General features: G+C 53.7%; 1 protein-coding gene across 6 annotated transcripts in view; it reads left to right on the top strand.

The window, feature by feature from the left end:
• The window catches only part of LHPP (phospholysine phosphohistidine inorganic pyrophosphate phosphatase), a 156,899-nt gene that overhangs the window by 85,680 nt on the left and 51,835 nt on the right, over window positions 1-19,384 (top strand). For 2 of the 6 annotated variants that reach the window (XR_008669301.2, XM_055354079.2), the window contains one exon: window positions 13,995-14,073. The exons of the other annotated variants lie outside the window; for them this stretch is intronic. Coding sequence is in view for 1 of the 2 variants with exons in the window: in XM_055354079.2 (XP_055210054.1) it covers window positions 13,995-14,054 (60 nt within the window). In the remaining variant the exon portion in view is untranslated. The remainder of the gene's footprint in view (window positions 1-13,994; window positions 14,074-19,384) is intronic. 6 annotated transcript variants of the gene reach the window in all.

Below are 19,384 nucleotides of genomic sequence, written 5' to 3' on the forward strand. Positions count from 1 at the left end.
CCCAGCTATTCAGGAGGCTGAGGCAGGAGGATCACTTGAGCTCAGGAGTTCGAGGTTGCACCATGATTACACCTGTGAGTAGCCATGCACTCCAGCCTGGACAACACAGCAAGACCCTGTCTCAAAAAAAAAAAAAGATTTGGCCAATGAATTTTATCAGCTAAACTGGGATATTTAAGAGAAAGGAAGGAACTCCTAATTTCTGAGCCCTGGTTCTGAAAAAGCTTTCTTTATTCTTTCTTCACTTTAGTCTTGTTAGCAAAACCTTAACAGTTTATAGAAGAAATCATTTTTTACTTTTTTCCCCTTAATCTGAGCACAACATCTGGGGTTGCCATGGTGGTCCATTGGTGTGATTTGCAGGACAGGACCTTACATCTGGGGAAGGGGCTGCCAGGCTGGGCCTGCCTCTGGCCCTGTGGGCATGGCCAGGGTGGGCATGGCCAGGGTGGGCATGGCCGGGAAAGGCATGGCCTCCAGAATCAGAGGCCTGGGTTGAATCCTGGCTGAGTGCCTAGTGGGGCACTTTGGGACAAATGACCACCTTTCTGAGCCTTGCTTTTCTCATCTGTAAATGGGGGTGGCAATGCCTACTTAGTTGAATGTTAAATAAAATGAAGTCGTGTCTGTGAAGAACCTGGCATGGTAATCGGTGGCCGTGAGGATGACGCTGGCCTCGCAGGGACTGGGTGGCACAGGTGCCCTGACCTTGGCATGCAGGGTGGATGGGCCAGGCTTCCAGCCAGTGCTGGATCTCAGAGGCCCAGGGGTTAGAGAACTAAGGACCTCCGAGCCGGGCTCCTCGTTGCAAATGGACTTCTCTCCTTTGCGTGCTGTGAACTGGGCGTGAACACCTCCTGTGATGGGGAGCTCACTCCTTGCCGAGGGAGCCTGGTAAGCTGTTGGCACAGTCATCCTCATACCCTCTCTCCTGACCTGTGTCTTATGACCTCTGCCCCCAGGCAGCTGCGGGGCAGGGGGCTGGGGTGACCCCCGTCTTGGTTGTTGAGCCCTTGCACTAGCTGGAGGGTGACTGTCCCCCCTACTCCCCCGACACAAGGCACAGCCTTTCTTGTGGCTGTCAGGAGAGAGGGCCTGTCCTCCTTTGCGCCCAAGCTGCCCCTGCGCCCTGTGGCACTGCATTCAAAGTGAGTGTGCCTGCTTTTGTTTCTTCCTAGGACTTCTGAAAACATGTGTGGGTGGGGGAGGATGTGGAGGGTTCGTGCACCGGGTGGCGTGGCTGCAGTGGCGTGGGAGGCGGCCCCAGAGGGGCAGAGGCGCAGTGTGTTTATGTGCACAGGGCCGTTCCCTTCCTGTCCCTCGTGTGAACACCAGTGTACAAATGTGTGCACACAGGCGTGTCCCCCGTGCCTTTTCCCTACCTTGGCTGATCGTGGGGAAGATAGACTTGCTTCCCCTCTCCAGGTGGCGATTCCGGAAAGGAGGCTCTGGAATGCCAGCTGGGGGCAGGGAAGCCAGGGCAGCCAGGAGGGACCTAGCAGGCCCACAGAGGTCTGGGACAGCTGAGCCCTCCTGCCCACGGCCCTGCCATCCCTGTGTGTCCCCAAGGTAACGTCCAAGCTCTGCAGCAGGGACCAGCCCTGGGTCCCACAGAGGAGGCTGGTCCAGGTGGTGGACTAGAGCTCCGCTTGTGCCAGCCTAGGTGCAGAGGCCCGGCCCAGCCCTTCCTAACCTTGCCGTCCTGGGCCAGCTGTTCGGTCTCTCCATGCCTGTTTCTACACAACCCATCTGTAAAATGGGGCCATGGGAGCCTCCACCTCCCCCAGGCCTGTCGCCATCATTGGCACCTCCACCAGCATTAGCACCAGTGTCTCCATGAAGTTGGGGTTCCTGGGGAGATGGCTCCCCCCAGCCTCACCTCCTCCCTGCCTCAGAGACTGAGCAGAAGGAGGGCAGCTGGACTGATGAGCAACTCGCCTGGGGCCCCAGAGAGGCCCGATCCCATCCCGCTGGCGCACACCCCAGGTCCAAGCCTGTCTGGGCACCCTCAGGGCTCTGGACTCACCTCCACCCCTCCCTCTGCATCCTTGGTGGTGACACCATCAGCAAGCTCGGCACCCCCGGCCCTCACACTGACCCCAGCACCCCTTCCCCAGGCTCTGGTGGACTCCTTGCTCACGCTGCCTGCTCTGTGGGGAGGGGGGGGGAGGCAGAGCCTGCCAGCCCCTCCCACACTTCCCTCACCAGATCACAGGACCCTCGGGGTGGAGGCCGGTGCGTGGGGAGGTAAGGGTCAGGTGGTGGGAGGCCATCCTCAGCAGGGGTCCCAGAGTGGGAGACCCAGAGCTTTAGGACCCCAACATGTGGAGGGGCCGGGGTCCCTGGGATGTGGAGATGCCTCAGCCAGGGTGAGCAGAAGAGCTGCAGCCCCTGAGACCCGCGGGCTTGGCTGGCCCCCCGGGAAGAAAACCCACAGCTGGGAGGGCAGTTCATGCAGGGCGCCCTCCCCTCCACCTGCAGGCCTTGGGGAGCACCAGGCAAGGCTCCCTGGGGAGCAGGGCTGCCACCTCTGACCTCGCTCCAGCCTGACCTCACCACGGAGGCGCACGCAAGATGCCCGCAGGCCCCCAGGTGGCAGCTTCCTACAGTGCTTTTCCACCAGGGACCCTGCTGAGGCCCACGGCCCTGAGACCCTCAGGCCCATCACAGCCTCCCCACTGAGCACAGGCACGTCCAACCCCTCCCCTTCTCCACCTGTCACCTGTCTGTCTTCCAGGCTTCGTGGGGCTTCCCAGTGCCCCATCCCTGCTTGTCAGAAGAGGGGCTGGGAGAATGGCAGGGCCTGGCACTCCAGGCTCCCCCTGCCCTCCTGCGCTCTTGCCCTCCAGCCTTTCCCCACCCTGGAAGTGAGTTCATGATGTTAATAGCAGCAGCAGCCATGGTGCACCAGGCACTCTGCTAAGCACTTTATGTACATTCTTAAATTGCTGGATCCCCATTATGGAAACGGAGTCTTAGGTTGAAAAACTACTTGACCAAGGTCATCCCAGCTGTAAGTGGCAGAGCAGGCCCTGAATCCAGGCAGCCCAGGCTGATCACCACCCTGCCACCACCCACCCCTCTCTCACATACAGGCTCTAGGCCTCCTGTCTATACTGGAATCCCCCACAGCAGATCCACATGGAGCTGTCTAAAGAAGCACCTGCCCCTCCCCCAGACAAGGCAAGAAAGCCATCTCTACCTGGAGGGAGAGCAGTGGGGGGCATCATTAATGGGCTGTTGGGTGTCCTGATTTCTTTGAGAGAAGAGGAGCTGAGCAGGCACAGCTCTTAATCCTCCAGCCACTGCCCCCCAGGCTGGGGCCTGCCAGCCCCCGCCCCTGTAGTCATTTCTAAATCGGGTCTAGATGGACTGGACGCGTGGCTGCCAGAGACCATTTGAACCCCCTACCTCCAAATTCCCCAAAGTCCTCGCCTGCAAAGGACCAGCCCCAGCATGAGGCCCTGAAAAGTGGCAACATTTCAATAGCCTATCCTGGACAATCAGGACGATCCCTTTGCTAATTTATACGCTATACGTTTGGGGTTTAATTGGAGCGTAATTGTAATCCATATGCTGTTAAGGTAATTACACTTATAAACCTAATATAATCCATAGATCAGTGGGTTTGGAGCTAATTAAGGCAACCGTAATTAACATTTACCAAAAACCTTGCAATTACTGGAATATCCTTTAAGCTGGCCTTCCGAGCTGATAATGAGCGCCGCTCAGCGCTCCGTGGCCTCCTAGCGTTTCTTTATTCTGCACAAGGGGGCCTTCTGGGGACCTCGATGTTGGGAGGGCAGTCAGTGCCTGCTTTTAGCACCCAGGGACTCCGATCAGGGACCCAGCTGATGAGTGGCAGCACCATGGGAAGCCAGGTCCCTGTGATTTGGCCGTCCCCAGAACACGGCTGATTTTCTGGCTCAATAGACTCAGCCTGACAAAGGGGAACTCGGAGAAAGAGAACGAGAAATCCATATGCTAAGCTGGGACAGAACCCAAGTGGGGTTCTCACGTGGGGAGAATGTGGGGCTTTCCTCCTGCCCAGCCCCTGCACCTGCAGCCAGGATGCACCTGAGCTCGGACTGCCCTGAAACCCCGGGAAAATCCCAACAGCGGCACCATAGGGCCAGGATTACAGCCATTCTTTTTTTTTTTTTTTGAGACGGAGTCTTGCTCTGTCGCCCAGTCTGGAGTGCAGTGGCACAATCTCAGCTCACTGCAAGCTCCGCCTCCCGGGTTCACGCCATTCTCCTGCCTCAGCCTCCCGAGTAGCTGGGACTACAGGCGCCCGCTACCACGCCTGGCTAATTTTTTGTATTTTTTAGTAGAGACAGGGTTTCACCGTGTTAGCCAGGATGGTCTCGATCTCCTGACCTTGTGATCCGCCCGCCTCGGCCTCCCAAAGTGCCGGGATTACAGGCGTGAGCCACCACGCCCGGCCTACAGCCATTCTTGAATGTTGTGTGACTCCCAGTGATATTGTCACCTTGGGAGCTGCACAGAGACCTCCCCCCGGCCAGGCCCCTCCTCTGTCTGCAGAAGGAGGTAAGGGGCCCACCACGTCTGTCTTACCACAGGCTAAGCTGTTGGCATCTGTTCTTTTCCTGCTCCAGGAGGGACAGAGCCCCCCTGTTGTCCTTGCGGCACCATGCTCTGGGAACTGGGCGCTCCTGTGGACAGCTCCATGTGGGTCTTCTTCAAGAGACTCCACTGCAGATAGAAGAAGGCCTCGAGCCTGTAGTTGGGGGGCGGTGGTCAGCCTGGGCTGCCTGGATTCAGCTCCTGCTCTGACATTTACAGCTGGGATGACCTGGGCCGGGTAGAGGTTTTTCAACCTAAGACTCAGTTTATTATGTATTTATTCATTTATTCATTTTATTTATTTATTGACAGGGTCTTGCTCTGTCACCTAGGCTGGAGTACAGTGGTGCAATCATGGCTCACTGCAGCCTTGACCTTCTGGACTCAAGTGATCCTCCCACCTCTGCCTCCTGAGTAGGATGCATGCCTGAGGTGGGACTACTGGCATGCACCACCACACCGGCTACTTTTTAAAATTCTTGCAGAGACAGGGTCTCCCTATGTGGCCCAGGCTGGTCTTGAACTGGGCTCAAGTGATCCTCCTGCCTTGGCCTTCCAAAATACTGGGATTACAGGCATGAGCCACTACACCCGGCCTGGACTCAGTTTCTATAATGGGATATGGCAGTTTAATAATGTGCATGCAGTGCTTAGCCTAGTGCCCAGTGCAGAGCCACTGCTTCATGAATGCTGCTGCTACTGTCCTTGTCATCTCTATCATTGACAGCCCTAGACGAGCTGAAGGGGTGGGCCCAGGTGGGCGGGGCCAGGTGGGCTGTCTGCACCTTGCTTACTCCTGGGTGGGCTGTTAACTTGGCGGGTCCCAGGGCTCACATTTCCCCCATCATCATTTCTGTACACTTTTTCCATCTCTGGGCCTTAGGGCCTTTCCAAAGACTTTGCAACTCTGGCAGATATTTCTAGACAGAATGAGGTTCTTTAACGAAGGAATGAGGCAAATGTGGACAGGAGATTGTTCATAATTGCGGCTGTCATTTATTGAGCACCTGCTGTGTGCTCTTAGCCTCTGGGCTAAACACTGCACAGACATAATTCACTGATTGCCAACAGCAGCTTTATGCGGCTGGCATTTTAGTCTCACTTTAGGGTGAGGAAACTGAGGCTCAGAGAGGCTGAATCACTGGTTTGAGTACGTCCAGCGAGAGGGCAGCTGGGCCAGGATTTGAAGCCAGCCATTCTCAACGCCACTGTGCTCTCTGCCTCCCGAGTGGAGGCCCTGACCCCTTTGCTCTCTTCCTGGGTGGGCCAGTGGGGATGGGTGAGGGGTGAGTGTGTCAATGTTTCCCTTAGCCCAGTAGTGGAGAACAGGCAGGGTGGGCGAACTCCTGGCTGGACCAGAGCCACAGGCCTGCAGGAGGCACCCTTGCCAGGGCGAGTGAGCACTGTAGTCTGGGAGACCCTAGAGTGAGATGGGGGCTTTACAAGGCACAGCTCTTCCCTGGAGGAAGGGAGGAAGGGAGGGTCCCTGCCTTACAGGGCCTGGCCCTCCCCACTTGTCCAAAGCCCGGCTGGGTCCTGGTGTGTCAGCGCTTTGCACCACACCCTGTGCTACCCACCCAACCTGTGTCCCCGTCTGATCTCCCTGGACCCTCCCACAGCCTGGGAAGGGTCCCCCAGCTGTGAGGTCAGCATGGGGGACCTTGCTCTGCAGAGGGTACCTGTAGGGCTGGCCTTATTGGAGTCCCTCCTTTCTAGGCCCACAGTCCTGCGCTGCCTGGTGTGCGGGGCCTGAATGTCATTGTTTCATATATTTTATCCGATTTTCTAGTTGCTTTAAGGTACTTTGGCTATCTTGACTGTTAGCCTCTTTATTTTTCAAAAAAAAAATTCAATGTAATAGTTTGCATTTTTTCTTATTGATAATAAAACCACTGACATTATTGAGCTCTTGTTCTGGGCTCAGCTCTGCCCCGAGCTGTTTGTACATGTTACCTTGCTGAACCTGCACCCAAGTCCTCAGGCCATATTCCCCCTTACAGATGAATGAAGTCATTGGCCCGAGGTCACACAGCTGGGACGTAGTGCAGCCAGGCTGGGCTCTAGCTGGTTGACCCCAGTGCCCACTATTTATTTGGTGCTTACATGCACTGGCTCATTTTGTCTCTACAGCCTTGCAAAGGCCACAGTTATGAGGTGGCAGAGGTGGTATTCAAATTCAGGCCCCTAAACTTGTGTCTGTGTTCCCTCTTGAAAACTTCAGCAAACTGAAGAAGTGAAAGGCAGAGAGTAAACCACCGACCAGCCCACCATCCAGAGGTGACGGTGACCTCTGATGCCGCTGGGTGTCCACCTTCCAAACTGTGTGCACAAATGTGTCCTCTATGTTCTAGTCCACAGTGAGGTCAGGAGCACAGGCTGTTTTGGGACATCTCTTCCCAGTGCCCAGTTCCAGAACACCCTTCCACACCACCGTGCGTTCTCCGGGGCCATCGTTTTAATGGCTGCACCCTGCTCCCGCGTGTGGACGCATCCTAAACAGTCCCTTAGTATTATGGTTAGATGCTCCATGTGTTTCCAGTTCTTCATTATTGTAAACCCGACTGCATTGCTCATCCTTGTAGCATGGCTTTGCACTTATTTTGGATTTTTGCTTTAAGATAACTTCTCACACATGGAATTGCTGGGTCAAAGGGTATGCAAAATTCTAAGGTGTTTGGTACTTCTGCAGAATTCTCCCTCCAGACATCAAGTTGCTCTCCCATCTGCACTGTGGATAATCCTGCAACTCTCGACGCCCTCACCAACAAATAACACCGAGGACTAGCAGTGTCATTTTTAAAACGCGCCTCCATCAATGGGAAAAGAATGGGATCTTCTTTGATTGATAATGAGACTAAAGGCTTTTTCTGTCTTCCTCAGTCGCTGATATTTGTTTCTTGTATAAATTGCATATTCATATCCTTTCTCAGTCTTTTTTGTATGTTTTTTAAACGAAGGCTTTTCTTTAATGGGAAATCTGCATTTCATCAAAGATGGAGCGCAGAGTCTGTGGTTCATTTATTCTCTGGAGAAGATGCTTCTTTTTTTGTTCTCTGACCAATCAGAGACCAGCCTGAAGATGCTGGCAAATTAATTTCAGGCGCACGAGACAGGCGGTCGGTGCTCATGCGGATCCTGGCTGAGGAAATCACATTTTAGTCCCAACTCCTCGAAGTGTTGAGGCCGCCTGGAGTCCACGCGGACCAGGGTTCAAATCCCCACTCGGCCACTTCCTAGCAGCATGACTTTGGGATGTCCCTCAGCCATCAGAGACTTCACTTTCTGGGCTGTACCATGAGGTGTTGGTGTGCAGTTTAAAGGAAGTTTGGACGGCTGTGGTGTGGGTGGTTCTGAGTGCTCAGTAGGCAGACCTGGTTTTGAGCTGATAGAGAAGGCCCACGCGAATGGGCAGAGCTGGGCCTCGCCAGGGCCTGGCGCTCAGTAGTGCTCAGCAAATGCCTGTTGCACAAGGGATGGTGCCCAGGTAACCTGGGTAGGCTACAAACCAGAGCCGCTGGACGAGTTCCAAAGGGAACTCGGGCACACTAGCCCTCTTTGTTTGTGTTTGGAGTGGGAGTCACCATATAGCTTTATTTGATTACTTTTTACCCAAATCCCCGTATCCTCAGGAATTCAAGGACAAGGATACATAACAAAATGATTTTTGTCTCGGAGTAAATCACAGTCCACTTGGAAAATCTCCATCCTAGAGGAGGGTGAGGGTGCAGGTCTTGGGGTGAGGCTGGGGATGAAGCCGCCCATGACTTTGTGGTTACCCTGCTGGTGGGCTCACTCCCTGCAGGGCCATTGGTGGAGTCACATGATGCCGGGCAAGGCTGGCCAAGCAGGGTACAGAGCACACTGGGGGAGGGATGGCTGCACAGGCGTGGACCGTGGGGGATCCAGGGTAGGGATCCCACCTGGGGGTCTTGGGCTGAGTGGTGGAGCTTGTTGCCTGAACACGTGAGCCCGTGGACATCTAGTGAGCTTAGGGCATGGCAGGGGTGGGATGCGTTGCCTGCAGCCTGGGGCGGCCTCGGCTCCTTCATGTCAGCGCGTCCTGACACCGTGACACTGCGCATGGTCACATGGAGCCTGTCCTCTTGTATCTGCTTCATCTCTGGCTTTCCTGTCCATCTGCCTGGTGCTTTGGAGGGTGTACCAGGCTGTGAGGGAGAAGCAGCCACGTGGCTCCGTTTTCTTGTGCTGCAGCTGGGCCAGCAGATCTGGGGGAAAGGCCACTTCCTAGTGGCCTTTCTGGTGGGAGGGAGTCATAGTGATGAGTCTGGAAGCTGAGCCCTGGCTTGGGAGCAGCTGGAAAGGCTGCCTGTGGCCTCCCTGTCCCCAGCCAGCCACCACCTAGTTGGCACTCCCAGTGGGCCCCACGAGCCGCGTGTTGCTGTGCACAGCTGTTACTAGAATCCCACTTTCCAGATGAGGGCGACAGGAGGAGGAAGCATCAGTCACTTGCCCAAGGTCCCATCGGCGAGGGGCTCTGAGTCTGGACGTGGCCCTCTGAGCTGCTCTGTCCCCCCTTGGCGTTGGAGCGTCTCAGCCTCTCCCAAGAGTGTGTGCCCTTGTGTCGCTGGTTCAGAAGCCAGAAGGCTTCCAGGGGCAGACCTAGGCAGAAGCCCTGAGTGGGCATCCTGGTCAGCCCTGTGGGGGTTGGGGGCCAGTGGGCAGGGGCACTCACCATGCTACCCAACCCCCCATGGCACCCCCAATGTGGAACGCACGGGCTCAGGACTCACTTTTATTTTGGTAGAGCTTGGAGTCCCCATTTCCATGTTTTGTTTTTCTTTACAGTCCCAGTGTCAAGCTTAGTAGGACACAGATGTCTCAGCAAACAAAACTAGGAGCCATCCGAGCAGGCCCCTGCGGCCATATGCATTCCCATGCATAGCGAAACCAGGCCCTCTTGCCAAGCACTCTTTGGGAGGATATTTGGAAAAAATGTCAAGGCATTCATTTTTCTCTCGACCTTTTCTGTTGGAATCGTGGGGCCTTAACACTGGAAGTAAAAGGAGTTATAAGACACAGCTGGCTTCCTGCACCCGGGACAGCCCCAGTGGCCAGGCCTGGCCCTATTCTCCCATCTGGCCCTCGGTGGTTTCTGCAGAAGTTACCATGCACAAGGGCCAGGCCACGGCCCCCACCTCTGTGCAAAGAAGTTGGCAATGATGTCCAGGTAGCAGGTGCAGGGGGCAAGGTTTCTACCCCCAGGCTAGTTAAGGACAGAGGAGACTCGAGGAGGGAGAGGACCAGCAGAGGACACTCTATGGGGGTGGCTTCTGGCAAAACAGTGCTATCTGAAGATGACTTTGAAGTTAGGAATGTTTGCTGAGTTGGCCTGGATATTGGAAGCGCCCTTTCTTTTGAGCCCTTTGGCTCTCTTGGCGTTGACCATCTGCTGGTGGAACATGGGTGGGCTCCCAGAGCACCTGCCCCTGTGGTGTATACCAGCTGGATCTCAGCTACACCTACAGACCTGCACTGGTGTAGATTTGGGTCCCAGGTTCCCCACCAGGGGCCTGGCTGGCTTCCCCAGGTCCACACCCTTCCAGCAAAGTCACATCACAAGTTGTGTGGAAATGGAGGCCACCACCCTGGCCACAGAGGTGAGGCTGGTGAGGCCCAGAGTGTACCTGTTGGGGATGCTGCAACACTTGGAAATCCGGCTGCCCGAGGCTGGAAGCCGTCTTGCTGCGTATGTCATGTAGGATAATGAGTGGACTCTTTTCTCAGTCCTGGAGGACTTCCTCGGCCAGTCTGGAGTGAGCCATGGCTGGGGAGATCAGTTCTTGGAAGTGCTGGGTTTTCCTGCATCTTTGGTCCTTTGGTGGCACAGGCCTTCCCTTGCAGGCCTGAGGCACCTGTCTGGGGTGTGTGCCATTGGCTCAGTAGCCCATGGGCAGTAAGTTCCGTGGAATCAGGCACATTTTCAGCCAGCGCTGCCAAGTGCTCCTTGCAATGGTGTTACCACCTGAGGTGCCACCCAAAGCAGAAAACCCTGGGGCTGGGCTAGACAGCAGCTTTCAGGAGCTGGGAGGAGGCATCATTTCCACTTTCCAGGCCCTGCGATCTGGTTTGTAGCCTGTACCAGGGCACTGGAGTCCTGCCTTGGCACAGCTCATGGTCTAGAGGAATAACCCCAGGTCCAGGTGAGACACTCAGCCTGTGATGGCTTCATATGGTCACTACATTGTTGTATATGGAGAGAGGACTGTTTCGTGGTTTTAAATTTTGTTTTTCATTGTATAAATGTAATATATTCACATGGAAAATTTGGAAATTATAAACAATCAAAAAGAAGCAGCTAAAAAAAGTCCTTTCATAATCCACCGGCAACATCAGTTAACATGTGGCATATTTCCTTCCCGTCTCCTCCACTCCCATTTTTTTGGACTTCTTAAACATAATTGAGATTGTGTTTTATGTACAGTTTTATAGCATGTACTTGTTAGCTTTGAAACAGACCCATCTGCGTTTGCAATTTGGCCTGCAGGGAAAAGACCAGATTGCTGAGTCTTAGCTAAAGCTGTGGGAGAAGGAAATCTAAAAATACCCTCCTCGTTGGCCTGCTCAGGGAGCGCCGTGGCCTGTTGTTCTCCTCCCTGTCAGTACAGCAGAATTAGCCATGACTCAGAGTGGGTCTCCGTGGTGATTCTGCCTCCAGAGAACATGCCGTGCTCCCGACGTCAGGCTCACAGGTGAGCGGGGGCACTAGCCGGGGACGAGGGGCTGGAGCCTGGCCGGCCCAACTACAGAGGGGCCTGGGGTTCGGCTCCTGCCGGAGGAGCCCCTCTAGGGCTCTCTGAGGTCTTCTGCAGAGTGAACACTTTGAGAGGAGCATCTGTCAGAGACACATGATGCTTCTTCACCCAAAGCCCCACCCTGGCTGCAAGAGGAGAAAATCAAAACCGTGAAGAGCATTTTAGAGACTTCCACTTCCAGCAAGATGGAGCAGAAGTGCCTTTCCCTATTCCTCCTGCCAAGTGCAGTGAAAAACCCTGGACGTCAGTTATGAAACAAACAGAAGAGGCTGAAAGGAAGAGAGGAGAAGGCAGACTGACCAGGGACCTCAGGACCTGGGGATCAGTGGAGGGGTGAATTCCCTGGGTTTCCTTTGTGCCTTGTACATCTCAGACGTGGAGCTGAAGAAGCCAGCAAGAGCCTCTGCAGAAGCCTGCTCTCCCTGGCTGAAGGACCAAGCCAGGGGCACCTGGCGATACAGAAAACATTTAGGCAATAACTGTGGTACTCCAGCCAAACACCACAGAAAACCCTGTGGCCCCATCCCTACTCATGCCAGCAAGGGCTCAGCAGGGAGCCTGGACCAAAACACTGACCAGGCTGAAATGAGCCCCTACCACTGGGGGTGTCAGAGAAGGCCAAGGAGGGAGCCAGGAGCAGGGTGGGAATGAGGTCCCCCAGCTGGAGCATCAGTGGAGACCACATGGTAAGCCTGTGCTTCCCCTAGTCAGTGGTGACAAGATATCCCTTCCCCTCCCACTGGACGGGCAGCGTCATACTGAAAAGTCAGGACTTCATCGCCACTCAGAGGTTACAAGGCTATCCTCCCCCCCACAACAGTGACAATGGAGCCCGCATGGGACATAGTAATGAGGGATTCCTGCACCTCCCAACCAGGGGAAAACTTCTCCTTGAAGAGCAGTAATGAGAGCACCTCCCCCACCTCAGTGTCAGCAGAGGCCAAGTGGGGAACCTGGACGTCCACCCCACCCAAGCAGAATAAGGCAGCACTACCCTCTTCCCCTGCCTGAGTTGTGTCCAGAGAAGGCCACTGAAAGGGAAGGTTTAAATAAGACTCAGAGTCTCACACCACACACCCAAAATGTCCAGCTTGCGGTACAAAACCACCTGTCATGCTAAGAACCAAGGAAACCCCAACATGAATAAGAAGAGAAGACCAACAGACACCAGCACTGAGATGACACAGATGTCAGGGCAAAGACTAAAACAGCTACTGGAAAAAATGCTTCAACCAGCAATTGCAAATATGCTCGAAACAAATGACAAAGTAGAAAGTCTCAGCAAAGAAATAGAAGCTACAGGGCCAGGTACGGTGGCTCATGCCTGTGATCCCAGCACTTTGGGAGGCTGAGGTCGGTGGATCACTTGAGCCCAGGAGTTTGAGACCAGACCTGGGCAACACAGGGAGACCCTGTCTCTACAAAAATTAAAAAATTAGCTGAGCATGGTGGCGCACACCTGTAGTCTCAGCTACTTAGGAGGCTGAGGTGGGAGGCTCACCTGAGCCAGAAAGGTCAAGGTTGTAGTGAGCTGAGATCATGCCACTGCACTCCAGTCTGGGCAACAGGGTGAGACCCTGTCTCAAACAAACAAAGAAACAAACAAATAAATAGAAGATACAATGAAGAGCCAAATGAAAATTTTAGAACTGAAAAATACAGTAGCCAAAATAGAAAACTCCATGGATGGGTTTGACAGCAGAATCAAGGGGACAGAGGAAAGAGTCTGTGAACTTGAAGGCAGGAAAATAGAGATGACCCAATCAGAACAGAGAAAAAATAGACTGAAAAGAATGAACAGACATTTCACCAAAGATGATATCCAAATAGCAAACAAGCACATAAAAAGATGTCATGAGTCCCTAGGGTAACGCAATTTAAAGCCGCAATGAGACATCACTACACACCTATCAGAATGGCTAAAATAGGCCAGGCGTGGTGGCTCACAGCTGTAATCCCAGCATTTTGGAAGGCTCAGGTGGGTGGATCACTTGAGGCCAGGAGTTCGAGAACAGCCTGGCCAACATGGCAAAACCCTGTCTCTACTAAAAATACAAAAATTACCTAGGCATGATGGTGCTCGCCTGTAATTCCAGCTACTTGGGAGGTTGAGGTGGGAAGATCACTTGAACTGGGGAGGCAGAGGTTGTAGTGAGCCGAGATCATGCCACTGCACCCCAGCCTGGGCGACAAAACAAGAAAGACTCCATCTAAAAAAAAAAAAAGAAAAAAAAAGAATGACTAAAATAAAAAATGCCGATGAGAACAGTGAGAATCTGAATCACTCAGACATTCCTGGTGAGAAGGTAAAATGATACAAACGCTCTGGAAAATAGCTTGGCAGTGTCTTAAAACTCTAAATGTAAAACTGTCACATGACTCAGCCATGGTTCTCCTGGGCAGTTATCAGAGAAATGAAAAATTATAATTTACACAAAAACTTATACACAAATGTTCGTTGCAGTTTTATTGATAATAGCCCCAAACTAGAAGCAATCCAGGTGTCCTTCAGTGGGTGATGAGAGGAACTACATCCATGTCATGCAATAGTACTCAGCAATAAAAAGAAACAATCTCTCTCTCTCTCTTTTTTCTTTTTTTCTTTTCTTTTTTTTTTTTTTGCATAAAATCCAGATCCTGCACAAAAAAGAAACAAATTTGATACTCACAATGACTTGGATGGACTCCCAGTGAAAAAAGCCTATCCCAAAAGGTTATGTACTTTCTGATTCCATGTATAGAACATCCTCAAAATGACAAAATTCTATCATGCAAAACAGATACTGTTGGATGGGGCGGGGCAGGAGGGCAGTGGGCGTGGCTATAAAGAGCAGCCCGAGGGGTCCTGGTGGTGATGGAAAGCTTCTTTATTTCACTGTATCAATGTCAATTGTTGACTTTGATATTGCGCTATAGTTTTGCAATATATTACTGTTAGGAGAAACTGAGTCAGTGGCGTTCTTACAACTGCATGTGAATCTCCAATTAGCCCCAAATTAAAAGTTTACTAAAGCAACAATGGAACAAGAAAAAGAAAAGCCTTTGTACGTAGCAACCCAGAATGCCTTTGATAAGTGGCAGGAGCTGATGACAGGCGTTCTTGATTCAGAGCAATGACAACTCTGGGACAAGCATGCCGCTGGGAGAAAGAGACCAGGAGCTGCACACCCAGACAGATGCTTTTGCAGTGGGATGGCAGTGGGGGGTTGGAATGGATCGTCATTTACTTTTTATATTTAACACTTTTTTTTTTTTAAGAGATGGAATGCTCTGTCACCCAGGCTGGAGTGCAGTGGTACGATCATGGCTCACTGCAACTTCGAACTCCTGGGCTCAAGCGATCCTCCCACCTCAGCCTCCTGAGTGGCTGGAACTACAGGTGCACATTGAAGCACCCAGCTGATTTAAAAAAAATTTTTTTTTTTTTTTTTTGAGACGGAGTCTTGCTCTGTCACCCAGGCTGGAGTGCAGTGGCGCGATCTTGGCTCACTGCAACCTCCACCTCCCAGGTTCAAGTGATTCTCCTGCTTCAGCCTCCCGAGTAGCTGGGACTATAGGGGCGCAGCACCACACCCAGCTAATTTTTTGTATTTTTAGTAGAGACAGGGTTTCACCGTGTTACCCAAGATGGTCTCAATCTCCTGACCTCGTGATCTGCCCACCTTGGCCTCCCAAAGTGCTGGGATTACAGGCGTGAGCCACCACGCCCGGCCAATTTTTTTTTTTTTATAGGGACGAGTCTCACTGTGGTTCCCAGGCTGGTCTTGAACTCCTGGGCTCAAGTGATCCTCCCACTTCAGCCTCTCAAAGTGCTGGGATTACAGGTGTGCCCCACCGTGCCCAGCCTTGGATTGTCATTTAGCGGTCTGTCTGAACATCAGTCTCCTGACGTCCTTCCTACAGATATGAACAGAGCCCCTGCTAGGCATGAGTACTCGGAGCATAAGCTCCTGGTTCCCCAGTGGGAGACGGATGTGTAACGAGGCAGTCTCAGGGTAGGATGTTGAGTCTGGGCTGGGGACAGTGCACTGTGCCGTGGAATTATGGAGAGTTTTTCCTCCTATCTCTAAGTCCAATGTGTGGCATGGTTATATTACATTTTTAGGATGGAAAAGTTATACCATATATTTAAATGAATTAACAGCATTTGCAATGACCTGGATGAGATTGGAGACTATTATTCTAAGTGAAGTAACTCGGGAATGGAAAACCAAACATCTTATGTTCTCACTGATATGTGGGAGCTAAGCTATGAAGACGCAAAGGCATGAGAATGATACAGTGGACTTTGGGGACTTGGGGGAAGAGTGGGAGGGAACGAGGTGTCCTTGTCCAGCAGGCGCTCTGTGTGAGGCTCCATGCATCTTTATGCATTCTGCTCTGATGTTTGCAAACACGACACCCGGCAATAAGTGAGGCCCCCCCTGAGGTACTCAAGGGGCTCCACTCGCCGAAGCTCCCCTCCCCACAGCAACCTGAGCTTCTGCAAAAGCTGAGAAGCACTCGTGAGAAGGGCACCTCCCCTGCTTGGAAATAATTTTTTGGTTGCAGTAGGGGGTTTTTGTTGTTTGTTGCTTGCTGCTTGCTAGCTTGTTCTTGCAGAAGGAAGAGCTGGTCTCCTTTGCCATCCCTTACTGAGGGTCGAGAAATACAGACAGGTGTCTTCAGGCTCTCCGTGCAGGCCGTAGTCCCCAAGAATTCACTTGTGAGCCTCTGTGGCAGTTTATGTTGAGGATTAGGTTTAGTTTGGAGAGAGGAGGATCCATGGAGCTGGGGTTCCAGATTTGATGTCTAATTTTAGAAAGGACACTATTTTTAAATCAATAGCCGTGCAGCCTAGCATATCAGTCTGACCCTGTGCCCTTCAGGGACGCACTGGGGAGGACATTGTTCAGGACGGAGCCTGACAAGAAAGGAATGCTACCCCACGCCGTGCGCCCCAGGCAGCCACTGTCGTCCAAGAATTTCCAGGTCTTTTCTGGTATCACTTCTTGGCACAGGCGGAAGAAGCCATGTTCCCATCGTCCCAACATGCAGCTGGGGACCTGGAGACCGTTTTGGCCTTGCTCAAGGTCACAGGAAGGCAGGGGGAAGGCTGGCGAGGGCCCTGTGGATCCGCCCTGCTCCAGCCCGGCGTCGGGTTACAGCAATGGGGACAGGAGGGGGAAGGGGTGTCACTGCAGGAGCTAAGGAGAAATCCGGGGTTGACACCCTCAGAAACTGGAGAAGACCAAGGAAGCAGAGCGGAGAGTGCCCCCTGCAGTCCGCAGAGGGCCTTTGCCGAGGTGGGCCTGGAGCCGTCGCCGTGCTCTTGGGTGGCCCGCAAGGCCAGGCTTGGCTGCCTGGCAGTGTTTATTGTGGGCAGTTGCCATGCCATTCCGGCAGCAGCAAGAGCAGGGACAGGTGTGGCAGAGCCTGGTGGTTCCAGCCCAGCCTGGCCTCCCAGCATCACCTTCTCCAGTTACTCGAAGTGGGCCAGGTCCTGGAGACCGGGTGTGTGGTTATGGGCTCTCCAGATTCTTGGCGCCTTCCCGATTGCAGGAGTCTGGTTGGCATCATGGGACCCCTGGGAGACCCACTCTCAGGAGGGGTTGTCCTTCTCCCCCTGGGGGACACACTGCTTACTTGTCCCCTGGGAGCACTGGGCAGGGAGACTGCAGGTGCCAGCCACTCCTGCAGCTTCTGCCCAGCCTCCTCTGGTGTCCTCTGCACTGTCACCAAGCTGTGGCCTCAAGCAACTTGTGGGTGCCTGTGATTTAGGCCCTGGAGTGTTAGAGCCCGCTTGGACCAGCTGGCAGGAGTCAGTTGTGATGTCTTTTGCCAGCTCTCTTCTGTAGCTTGAAATTGGCCACAGGGGAAGTATTTACACCATGGAAGTTGGCAAATGCACGGACCCAGCACCCCCACCCCATCCCGGAGAGCCAGTTACCAGCACACGTCTGCCTTTTGGGGTCTTTTGTGCAGGGCTGATGGATGGAGCCGCAGCAGACACTTGGCCTGGCCACTGTGAGGCTGTGTGGTGGGAGGTCGGGGGCACCTGAGACAGAGGGAGGAGGCTGAGAGTCTGAGGGGGCAGCCAGGGCTGGAGGGCCATTTGGGATTCCGTTGGATTTCCCTGCACTTTGTCCAGGGGCAGGAGCCTCCCTCCCAAGGTCAGGCCCCATTTCTAGCCGTGCTGGTCGCACATCCCTGTGAGCAGGGGTGCAGAAGAGAAATGGTCCCTCAGGAGCCCCACACCCGCTCCCATCCAGCTCTCCTCCAGATGGCATCTCCAGGCACTGGGACCCCACAGAGGCAGGCCCTGCTCAGCCTGCAGAGCTCCCGGTGGAGAGGGAGGGCGGGGGTCCAGGTGGCCTGAGGAGAGAGGTGCAGGCCAGCTGAGGGGGCTCCCAGAACTCCACGAGCTCAGAGACGGGCTCTTGCCCTTGCAGCCCCATCCTTGGGATGCCCCAGCCCTTCATCCAGACCTCTGCTGTGATTGTGTCAGGACCTGTCCCTGCAGTGGACTGGAAGCTCCAGGTGGGCAGGCCTTGCCGTGGTCACCTGTGTCCACAGGCCTGGGCAGAGCAAACTGATGAGTGTTTACTAAATCAGAGAGAAGACACAACCAGGGAGCGAGTGCACGCCCGGGCCGACCAGGGCTGCGGGCATCACATCCCGCTCAGCCGCTGCCTGCCCTCCACGCGCCCCTGGCTGCCTCTCAGCCTCGGCCCCCTCCACTCATGAGTGGGAATAAATAAGAGAGTAGAAAACATAAGTGAGGTTCTTGGCTGGCCGCCCGGCTCATAGCAATGTTTAATAGATAGTAACTGGTGTTATGACTGAAGACGTCCTTTGTGGGCTATTGGAGTTCTTAATATCCCCGAGTAACCGCACGGCAACGCTCTGGCTTGACAAGGGGCAGCACTGCTGGTCAGCAGCCCAGCCAGCCGCAGCGGCCACTTGTGTTCCCAGCTGTGGCTTGTGATCTATGGTCGACTGAGCTGTTACTCTCCTCGGTTAGACACGCATGTGCACACACGCGCACACTCATGTACTTACACATGTGCACGCGCATGCAATGCACAAACACATGGACACACATGCGCATGCATGCACACACTGTACCCACGTGCACACACGAGTGCACAGACACAAGGGCTCACTGTGATCTGCTCTAATGCATGGTCTTAATAGCTATATAATATTCCACGGTTCTTTTTTCTTTCTTTCCTTTTTAAGATGGAGTCTCGCTCTGTCGCCAGGCTTGAGTGCAGTGGCGCGATCTCGGCTCACTGCAACCTCCGCCTCCCAGGTTCAAGCGATTCTCCTGCCTCAGCCTCCTTAGTAGGGGGGGACTACAGGCGCGTGCCACCACGCCCGGCTAATTTTTTTTATTTTTCAGTAGAGACGGGGTTTCACCATGTTGGCCAGGATGGTCTCCATCTCTCGACCTCGTGATCCGCCCGCCTTAGCCTCCCAAAGTGCTGGGATAACAGGTGTGAGCCACCATGCCTGGCTGGTTCTTAATTTCTTTAATTTTATTGAAGAATAACATACCTACGGAGCCGTGTGCATATCATAAGGGTACAATTTGATATATTTTCACGGAGTGAAATACATCCCTGAAGCCAACTCCGGATCGAGAAGCAGGACATTTCCCACCCCCTTCTTGCCCTTTTCCTGCAACCCCCATCCCCGGGGTGACCATTCCCCGGCCTCTGCCCCCGGGACAGTTTTGTTCGCTCCTTTGCTTTACGGAGGTGAAACCGTGCGATGAGGCCCCTTTCGAGTCTGGCTGCTTTTGCTCAGACCTGCGCTTGTAAGATCCCTCCGCGGTGGCGTGGAGAGGTGTGGCTACTTCCCGCTTCGTGGCGAGTCGTGTTCTGCTATTTCTCTGAATACCGATGGAGGCTTACAGTGCTGGACCGTGGAATGGGGTCTGGAATGTTCTCATACAGGTCCTGTGGTGCAATGGGCGTGTGCTGGCACTGGGATTCTGTGTCTAAAGCTCTTCATCCTAGACCTGTGAGAGGAGACTGTTG

Source organism: Gorilla gorilla, chromosome 8 (assembly GCF_029281585.2).
Source record: "Gorilla gorilla gorilla isolate KB3781 chromosome 8, NHGRI_mGorGor1-v2.1_pri, whole genome shotgun sequence".
NCBI classification, from domain to species: Eukaryota; Metazoa; Chordata; class Mammalia; order Primates; family Hominidae; genus Gorilla; species Gorilla gorilla.